General features: G+C 54.8%; 1 protein-coding gene across 1 annotated transcript; it reads right to left on the minus strand.

The window, feature by feature from the left end:
- Positions 1-3578: 3578 nt before the first annotated feature.
- On the minus strand, positions 3579-9590 carry Foxf2 (forkhead box F2). The gene is made up of 2 exons (XM_028881138.2): positions 7995-9590; positions 3579-4731 (listed from the first exon to the last, which is right to left on the minus strand). The coding sequence occupies exons 1-2, from the start codon at positions 9169-9171 to the stop codon at positions 4568-4570; spliced, it is 1341 nt and encodes a 446-aa protein (XP_028736971.1). The 5' UTR covers positions 9172-9590; the 3' UTR covers positions 3579-4567.
- Between the last annotated feature and the right edge of the window lie 582 nt (positions 9591-10172).

A 10172-nucleotide genomic window follows, 5' to 3' on the forward strand; every position in this document is an offset into this window, starting at 1 on the left:
TGTTCTTATAAAATTTCTAGAACCTGCTGCAGCTGTTCAGAGAATCTGAGCATGCCCAGCTAGAAAACTCCCCTCCCAGAATCCAGGCAGAAGCCCACCGAAACAAGTGTGCTGGCCTTTCAGCCAAAGGGTTGGTGCTGGAGACCAGACATAGCGGAGCCTCAGGGGACAGGAGTAGGTATTCGCGGCTGCTCTTCCTATGGGCTGGAGCCTCGGTCCCAATCCAGACCGTTCTTTTCCCTCCCTCTCCCTTCACCTTCTCCCCCCCCCACACACACACACTTTGTCCCTGTCCCTCTCTTCTCCTTCCTCTGTGTTCTCTCCCTTCCTTTTCTTCTCCCTTTCTCCTCTCATTTTTCTTCATGTCTCCCTCTTCTTTTCTCCCCTCCTTCCCCCTCCCCTGCCCCTTCCTGCTTTCCTTCTCTCCTCCTCCAGCCTTGCTCTGGCCTGACCCCTCTGTGCCTAGGGCTCTTCATGGCTCGCTGTCAGAGAGCCCAGCCTGCTTCATCTTCTCTCTAGTACACGCTCAGGAGTTTGTACAGAGAATGGAAGAATTTCTTTTCTTAGCCTTCTTCTGTTTGGAGGAGTCTGTCCAACATTGTGTTCTGTGTTGAGTACTGAGATTTTTTGTTTTAAGGCAGGGGGCTGTAGAAATGTCACTGGACTTTTCCTTCCTTCCTTCCTTCCTTCCTTCCTTCCTTCCTTCCTTCCTTCCTTCCTTCCTTTCTTTCTTTCTTTTTTTCAACATTTGTTGACTAAAACAAGAACTCGTACATTTGGCTAAAAATGAGAAGACCTTATTTTTTGGTATAAGTTTCAAAATTTGACCTTGTGTTTTCTAGTAACCAATGAGAGAGATATTTGGGGTAGAAAAACTGTTTTAAAAACCCTAACTTCTTAGATCTCTGCTCACTTAATTAATAGGTTAGCCTCAACACAGACCAGGCAAACCTATAAAAGTATCTCATCCAAAGTGTCTTTTTTAGCACTGTAGGCTTTGGAGTGTAGTCCCTGTATACCTTCAGCATCTCTGAGCTTATGAGAAATACCACTTCTTGAGCTCTGTCCGGACCCACTGAATCCCATCAGCCCTTTTTTAACAAGCCCTCCAGGCCATTTTGAGATTCCATGGGGGTCTGAGAACCACTGCTTCTGAAAGAAGACCACCACCTTGCCTGTGTCTGCAGTGCCAGACAAAAAAGCTTTCCTGGAAAGTTCTGGAAAATACATGGGTGTGGGCCAGATCCCTCAACACATGGTCTAAGGATTATCTGTAAACTGGACCAAGATTTCCATGCTATAGTTAGCATCTGGAGTGGCTTCTGAAGGCCTGTGTGCTGTCTCTGATGTTAGTAGAGGTGTAGAGCCTATAGGTAGTGGGCTTAAGTGGGGGGGGGGCTTCAGATCATTGGGGAGCTTAACTAGGTAGGTTGTGGGGCTCCATCCTTTCCTTTCTTTCTAACTCCCCAGATCTGAGGGGAAGAGTTTGTGCTACCAGACGCTTCCATCATGATGCGCTCCATCATTCAGGCCTAAAAACCACCTGCCAAACCCACCGACTAAAATTTCCAAAGTGTGAGTCAGATCACCCTTTGCTCTCTGTGAGCTGCTCAGCTCGCTCATCATCTCGGGTATTTGCTGTGCTGGTGAAACTCACTGCCCCCACCTCATGGGGAAACAGAAAGGATTAACTAGGTAACCGTGTGGGGCTCACTAACAACCTCCGCCCAGCCCTGGCATGGCCTTCTTCACCTGTTCCCTTCCTTCTCGGTTTACACAGCTCTAACTAAAAACAGACACACCAAAAGCCAGTCATTCCTTCACAAAATATTCAGATATCCTTTTGCATATCGTTTTATTCTGCCGGTGAGCAGAAGTTCTGAAGACTGGAGGCACACTTGATGAAATGTGTGGGTTGGTAAGCTCAGCGACAGAGCAAAGGTTTGGCATGTGGGTTCCGTCCCCAAAGTATACAAACAGTTGAGAGATTCGGACCCCCCCTCATTGAGTTATTTAATTTCACTCCGAAAAGTACTGTAGCACTTATTTTAGAATGTCTCACCAGTATTCCGGAAACATTTAAACACGTTTCTTTACTTGGGAAAAAAAAAATGAAAAGAAGAATGACTGCTAACATGTCTGTGTGCTTGTGTCTTGGAGGGAGGGGAAGCTAAGAGAGAAGCCATTGTGACTCAGAAGGAAACAGTGACCTTAGCTGAGGAGAACTCTAGCAGCTTAGAGGTGTCAAGATCTTAGCAGATAGTAAATAAGGTCAGGAGGGTTAATGAGTCTCCATCAGCGTTCAGGATGAAACTGTAGACGGGAAGGATACAATAGAGAAAATCAGAAGTGCTTCCTAAAAGCGGAAAGCCTAATTCCCGACGGTGAGGTGTTCTAAATGATCAACACCAGCTTTGTCTTGTCTTAGCGCTTTTTGGAACCCAGATCATCATGCACCTGTCTCTTGCTCCACCAGGGGGCGCGCTGGTTCTCCGGATGCGGTTGGCCAGACCCGCCTGGAGTTTGAGGTCCCGTCATTCTCTGTATAAACAAGTTACGTTCAAGTGTTTAGGATATAAATTACGACCATGCCGGCTGCCTTGGAAGGAATGTAAACACAGCACTGTGGTCGGAGCAAACTCTGAGACTGACTTCATAATTTATAGCAGGCCCCCCGAGTAACTCAGAATAAAGGACAAAAAAGCGGGGAGGGGGGGTTGTGGTGGAGAAAATACTCTATTTAAATGCAAATATGATAATACAGAAACAAAAGTGTTTAACTCCGTGCTTATTTTTTTTTATTTTTTTTTAAATACAGGAAAGAGGTTTAAGGATTAGGAATATGGCTAAGAGTTTTGAACCCACCTCAGGTTGAGATTCATTGAAATAATAATTTTAAAAAATTACCGCTCTCCTGAGTTACCAATAAGTGCCTGGTGGTGGACTGAAAGGAAAGAGAATTTCCCACTCGAGAAGCAAAAGCAAAAACAAAAATCTAGCCCTGAGTTGGAGAGAAAATCACTGCATCATGATTAAAGGTGAACATTGCTCTGCTCCCAAGGCAAGTTATTCTGGGTGGGAAATAAATCCTTCCGCCCCACTGGACTATTTTCTCATTTTTATCCCGTGTCCTGCCAGTTCTGTGGGCAGCATTCAGGATTGGGAAACCCAGCAAGAAGAGACGCAGAAGCTGTGCGATCCTGTGGGAGCCTTTGTGGAGGGGTGCCAGTTTAAAGCCCCACGCTGCAGTCTGCCCCCTCTAGGTCTCTTTGATCTGACCACCACCCCAAGCAAACTGCAGCCTGGGTGGGAGGTGGGAGGCTCTGAGGCTCTGGGTGGTGGCTCACTGCTCTGCCCTCACATCTCCCAGCTAGAGGAAGGAGCAAAAGGGCAGAACTCCTGGGCACAGGAAAGGAAACAAAGGGGCACAAGGCTTGGCTTCCTCACATCAAACCCTGGGCTTTCAGTAGCTTGCCAGCTTTTGTTGTTTGGGTTTTTTTTTCTGTTTGTTTTTTGTTTTGGTGTGTGTGTGTGTGTGTGTGTGTGTGTGTGTGTGTGTGTTGTTGTTGTTGTTGTTGTTGTTAAGTCTCTTTCACCTTCTGGTTTTTGTTTGGCTAGAAACAGTGAGAGTGAAGCAGAGAAGGGAATGACGGAAGTGTCTTCTCCCCCAGAAGACCCACAATCAGGACTGGCCTGGCTTATTCAAAACAGAGACCTCACATCATGTCAGTTATACAACTTGGGGGTGGGCAGTGTAGAACTGCAAGGCTGCCTGGGAGGTGTGGCCATGACAGGGTGACTGCGGAGGAAAGGGTCCCTAAAACAACTATTTGTTATACACATTTTATTGAAAAAAAATCTTACATCAAAATATTTTTTGGCAAACTGTAAAAGTATACATAAGTGCAAATATACCCTCCTTTTAAAAATACAAGCGAAGTGTGAGTATACGAAGATCATAAAAATATCTTTAAAATACGGTGGTAGAAAAACAACCTTGTAAAAATGTTGTATGGTCACAATACTGAGAGCCGCTTTCGTAAACCAGGCTCCCTGGTTCTTCATTTCTTCACCACGTTCTTTGGCACCTGTATCCGAAGGGAGTGGGGGGGTGGGGGTGGGCAAAATCTCCTACTGGGCCAGGTAACTAAACAAGGCTTTCTTGAAATACTGTGCTTTTAGCACTGCCTGTTTGAAAAGCACACACACACACACACACACACACACACACACACACGTACACACACACCCCTTTTCAGACCCCATCAGTGAACGCAATGACCACCCAGAACTGAAAGTTTATGTCTTACAAGTAGTAACGTTTTACTGTCAGCTCCTCTCTCTGTCCCTCCTCCGGGTATTGCCTTGCCAACAGTCTCCTCTTCCACGGGTGGGCAAATATCTGGCGAGCAGGGCTCCCCTGGGCATTTGTCTAAGTGACGGGCGTGCTACTTACTGCTATCCGCGTGCACAGTATGTGAGTCTGTCGTAGTTCCTAGCTGCCCCTCTCGGAGGGGAGAGGAGGAAAGGCCGAAGAGGGAGAGCAGCCTTCAAGGGCTCTGTCCATTCACATAACACAGGGCTTAATATCTTGGCACACGCTCTGGTGGTGATGGTGATAATAAGAGCCACTAGCGGAGGGGTGGAAAGAAGAAATGCCGTTGAAATTGAGGACGAAATCTTTTCTGTCACACACTGGAGTGGAGTGATGCTGGTAACGAGGGAGTCCCACTGAAAGAAGAAAGGAGAGAGAAAAAAATCGTTTCAGTGAAAGTCACCCAGATGATGGTGGGACATATTACTTCTAAAATTTCAATTCAATTTGTGGTATTTTGACGGAGGGTGCAGAAGTAGCTGGTTGCCTTTGGGTGTATGACTATAAAACCGGCAGGGGAGGAAAAAACAAACAAAACAAAGCAAACAACCAACAAACAAAACCCCCAGCTCAGAGCTCCCTGAAGCCCCAAGACGCCAGCCCTGCTTTGGTTTTTAAGAACTTCTCCTTGAGAGGTGTTCTGTTCCCTCTCTTGGACTCGGAGACCTCTTTGCCAGGCCTGGATTCAGGCACAAGCACCCTGCCAACAGCTCCCCTTCACCTCTGCTTTTGAGCCCTGCTTTCCTGTTTCAGCTCTAGACGCTGGAAGCAGAGGGCTGTCCCCATCGTCCACAGAGGATGACAGAAACAATGCCCTGAAGGAGAAGGGACCTGGGAAGAGGTGGGGGGAGCAGCCCACTTCCCATCCTGGGGCAGCAGGCTTCTCCGTAGGTCCCCAACCCTTTCGGCCTTGCCTTTACAAGCCAGGAGTTTAGGGAATCGAGAAGTGCTCCTTGCCCGGGGCATCTAGCTGCGCCCGGAGTCCCCGAGGGTACTGGCCTCGCACGGTGCCTGGAGGCCTGCGTCCCGCTGCCCAGGGCTTGAGTCGGTTCCTCTCAGAACCAACCTGCCGCTCACTTTTGCTTTTGCTTTCTTGCCCCCCCCCGGGGGGGGGGCAACGGGCTCGGGGCTTCAGTGCGCATCTCCGCCGCGTGGGTAGGAGTTTGCGAGGTCTTCCCCACGCACCCGGTTGGTGTGATCCGCATCAGCCGCAGGACTGTGTCACCCCCAATGCGGTTGTAAGCGGAAGAAAAGCGTTATGTGCGGCCCGCGACGCGTGAGCCCTACGGGGGCACAGGCCACTCGCCGAGCGACCAGGCCGCTCATCGGCGGGATGTGGCTCGACCTCAGCGGCTACAAGGGACCACTCAGCGTGGCTCGGCTCCCGGGAAGCGACCCAGGTGAGCGCGGGCGCAGGGGTGGGGGGGACAACGGCGGGGTCCTGCTCCGCCACCGCTGCGGCCAGGGAGGACCTGAGCTCGAGCCTCCACCCCAGGTCGCCGCTGGCGCTCGGATGGATGGGCCGCGATGGACCACGTACACCCGGCTGGTGAGGCCCGCAGGGCTTCGCGATGAGCGCTGACTACTCTGGGCCCCGGCGGCGGGTCCCGCTGCCACTGCTGCCCTGAGGACACCGCCTCCGCCTCCGCCTTGGAAAGTGGAGGGCGCGGCGTGTGCGGGTGCGCGGTGGAAGGAGGGCCGCGCTGTGTGCGTGGCGATGTGTGTGCTGGGGGCTGCCAGCTGTCCCTGGGCCACCGCCTCAGCTGTGACTGGCCTCGCGGGACCTTCCAGCTTCAGTGGGCCGCAGTCTTGTGGGCAGCATTCGGAACCAGGCCCTGCAGGGTCCCCATTTACAACGCGGGGGCTCTTTGAAATCCCCCTCATAAGGTCTTTACTGGAGGTGACAAAATCGGAAGACTATTCTAGGAAGAAAGGAGGGCAAATGCCCAGGTATAAAGGGCAGCAGGGCCAGATCGGCCTAAGCTATCGCTTGCGGGGAAAGGCTAGGTCACAACAAGGCACGGGGGGTGGGGGGACAGAGACCTGAGGCCCGCCTTCTTGGCTGGACAGTTCTCATGCTGTCCAAGTTAAAGGTTAAATCGCCATATCCGGGGACTTTTGGGGGTTTTGTGCGCGGCCTAGAGTGCGTGGCATGGGGTGCGGACCTAAAAGAAGGGTCAGAAATCTCTTTGCTGCGCTTTTGCTAGTTTGTTTCTTCCTAGAGTATAGATTCCTGACAGCTGGGAAGCCTGGGAGTCTGGGTTCAAGGTGAGCTAGGTCCACCCAAAGGGAAGGACAGAGAGGACAGGGCCAGAGCAGTAGGCCCAGGGAAGGGGGGAGGGAGGCATAGGTTCCAGTTCAGTGTGAAGGAGGGAGACTGACAGCTAGCCCGCAGGGCGGGAGGTGGGGGTGGGGTGGGGAATATGAGAGAGGGTCATCTGTATTGGTTACTTGTTGAAATTCCCATAAAATTGAACAAGACTCTGTTCTCTGTGGGTTAAGTCAGCCTAAAATCCTCTCCCGTGTGGTCCTGCCTAGACTGTCTTTGTTTGGTTAACCTCTGAGACCCCCAGTTAAAAGGCTTATTTGGGAAATTTCTCCAAGATCTTTTGCTGTTTCTCGGCTTCCCCATTGCCCCAAGCCCCTGTAGCACATGTAGGCACAAATATATGAAGTTAGGCATCACCCTGTGAATTTCTGATCAGGGTGGGAAGTGTGTGGGAGACAGCTCCTTTGGGTTTTGCCCTTGACAGACAGGCTCCCAGATTTCAATCTGCAGCCCGTGGGAGCCTCAGGGGAATTAATAAGGGTTTATCGCTATCCTCTAGATAAAGTTAGCCAAACACAAAATTCTCTCCTCCGCTCCCTCCTCTCCTCCCACCCTTCACCACTTTTCACAAGTCAATAAATTTTCATAATCTGCAACCCACACAGCATAAACCAGCCACACTACAAGTGGCCTCTAGGCACATTTCTTAGGGGTATCACACCAGGGCACCCATGCCCTAATGCTCAGGCAGACTTGTGTCGTTAACTAGATCCACTGTGCATGTGCGTGTGTGTGTGTGTGTGTGTGTGTGTGTGTGTGTGTGTGTGTGCAATGACTTTGGTGCCTCTTGTCACTGGCAATGTCCTTGAACTCGGCTTTCCCCTTTCCCTGCCGCCACCTTTCATTTCTCTCTCAGGTAAGAGTTCTTCCTCACTTGCTCTGTCATCTACCTTTGGCACTAACGTAGGGCAAACGGAACTTCGAAAAGAGTAGGGAGAACAAAATGAACCAAACCCAATCCCTCCACCCAGGTCTCCAAAAGTCACATGCCTTCTTTCAGAGCCGAGTCTGGCCTAATTGGGAGAAAGTCCGCAGTGTCCTGATGTAGGCCAAGAAGGTTAGGACTTGGCACCACCCTTCTCCGGTCTGCGAATTCTGGAGCCCACCAACCGGCCCGCGGAGTATCAGAGAAGGCTGTGAGATCAAATTCTCTCCTCCCAACCAAGAATAGGGTGCAGAATCCGCCACCACCAACATCCCAGCTCCCTAGACCCCAGCGTTGGAGGCGGAAGGTGCAATAGCCCCGGCCTTTAGGCTACGGCTCCAGTGGGCCCCGGCACCCTGTTTTACCTGAGAGATCCTCGCGGGCGTTCTGGTGCAAGTAGCTCTGCTCCAGCGAGTAGGAGGACATGCTGGGGTGCAGGCCAGCAGAGGCTGCGGGGTTACTGCTTGGCGTCAGAGCAGGCTGCTTGAGGTAAGGTGAGGCGCCAGGCGAACTCCAATGTGCCGCAGGGCTAGTGTAAGGCGAGTGACACTCTATCGCGCTCGCCATGGCCGGGGATGAGGGCACTGGGCTGCTGCTGCTGTCCGGCCCATAGTCACCGCCACCACCGCTGCCACCCGCTCCTGCACCGACGCCCGCAGGACCTGCGGGCACCGGACAGCTGGCCATATAGGTGGAGCCCGGGTTGGGCGACATGTGGGGGACGTGGTGGTGGTGGAGGTGATGTGGATGCGCGTGGCCCGGAGCCCCCGCGCCTGTATCATAGCCTGCGGGCATCATGTCGAGGCCACCATAGCCGCCCTGGCCGTGGCAACCCAGAGGCGCCGAAGGAGGCGCTTGGAAGTCGAAACCCTGGGGCAGCAGCGAGGCCCCGAAGCCCAAGCCGCTCACCACGCGATGGTACATGGGCTTGAGCGCCTGGCACTTCCGCCTGAAGCCGCGGGGCCGCCGGCGGAACGAGCCCTCCTCGAACATGAACTCACTGGCCGGGTCGATGGTCCAGTAGTGGCCCTTCCCGGGCCGCCCGAGGCCCTTGGGTAGCTTGATGAAGCACTCGTTGAGCGAGAGGTTGTGGCGCACGGAGTTCTTCCAGCCCTGGTAGGCGCCACGGAAGAAGGGAAAGCGCGCTTGCAGGAACTGGTAGATCTCGCTGAGCGTCAGTCGCTTGCTGGGCGAGCTCTGGATGGCCATGACGATGAGCGCGATGTACGAGTAGGGCGGCTTCTCGGGCCGCCGCAGCCCCGAGGTCGCCTTCTTGGTGCCCCCGCTGCCGGAGCCCGCGCCGCCGCCGCCCCCCGCCGCACTCTTGCAGGCACCCGCCGAAGCGCTGACCGAGTTGGAAGAGGACGAGGCACAGGAGGCAGAGGATGAAGATGACGACGACGAGGTGGTCTCCAGGGTGGTGGCGGGCGGCGGGCTCATCAAGGCGGCCTGGAGCGCGCCGGGCGCCGGGCTGCACGCGCGGCGGAGCGGGGCAGGCGGCGGGCGCGGCGGGGGCGGCGGGGGCCCGCCCTCGGTGGTCATCTGGGAGCCGGGAGCTAGGCCGGGCCTGGGGGGCGGACCCCGGACCGGGAGCAGCGGCGCCGGAGCCGGGTCGGCCCACAAGCCGGGCGAGCGCCCTAGTACGCCGGCCGCGCCGCAGCCGGGGCCACTCCGGGCCAGTGCTTCTTCGGCGGAGCCTCCCTCAGCTCCTCTGGGGCTTCGGGCGGCGGCGGCGGCGGGTCGGAGGCAACGCCCCGCGCATCCCTCTTCCGAGCCTCCGGCCCGCGCCTTGCGCAACCACCTCCTGGGCCACTCGGGCGACGCTGTCCTTAGCCGGACAGCTGCGCCCTCGAGCCGAGACTTTCGCCTGGACCCCGGGGACTAGCCTGTCGTCTTCTTTCAGGAGTGCTCCTCTCTCTGTCTCTTGGACTTCCTCCCTGGCGCGCCCTCCCTGCGGCCGCCTCGCTCCCTCCCTCGCTCCCTCCCTTCACCCCACCCCGCCCTGCCCCCTCCTCGCTCCGCGCCGCCCGCCGCGGGGAGGGCGCACTGGGCCGGCGTCACTCCTCCCCCTCCGGACCTGGCGGCGGGCTCCGGCTCTTATCGCCTCCCCTGACTCTCCCGGGTCCTACTCGCTCTAATTCTTCTCGGGTCTCTTTCCCTTTCCCCTTCTGCTGGGAGGAGAACTCCCAACCTTGGCAAGGCTCGACTACCCCTTACTTCAGCAATTCATTCTCTGTCCCATCCAGCAGCCCATTTCCTATCCCAGATCCCCGCCCCTGCCCCCCCCCCCGCGAGTGGACCCACCCTGCCCCTCCTCCACCTCTGCCGGACCCCGTGGGGGCTGAGTCTTGGGGCAGCGGTGCCCTGGAAGAGCCTCCTTAGCCACGATCCCCAGTGCCCGAACTGACACCATCTGTCAACTTCATTTAGACAGTGCCGCCCTCAGCCACACGCCAGGGTGCCAGACGTCCCAAGGTAACGTGCCAATCCTGGGTCTCTCCCTCTCCCTCTCTCTCTCTGGCTGGACTGCAGGCTTCTGAGAG

This window comes from Peromyscus leucopus, chromosome 5, assembly GCF_004664715.2.
Source record: "Peromyscus leucopus breed LL Stock chromosome 5, UCI_PerLeu_2.1, whole genome shotgun sequence".
Classification (NCBI taxonomy): Eukaryota; Metazoa; Chordata; class Mammalia; order Rodentia; family Cricetidae; genus Peromyscus; species Peromyscus leucopus.

Bases quoted from the DNA above. Each gene is read 5' to 3' on its own strand.
- Foxf2 (XM_028881138.2), bottom strand. From the start codon at position 9,171: ATGACCACCGAGGGCGGGCCCCCGCCGCCCCCGCCGCGCCCGCCGCCT. The intron at 4,732-7,994 runs GTAAAACAGGGT...TTCTTCTTTCAG, and splicing joins CGCCCGCGAGGATCTCTCAG to TGGGACTCCCTCGTTACCAG.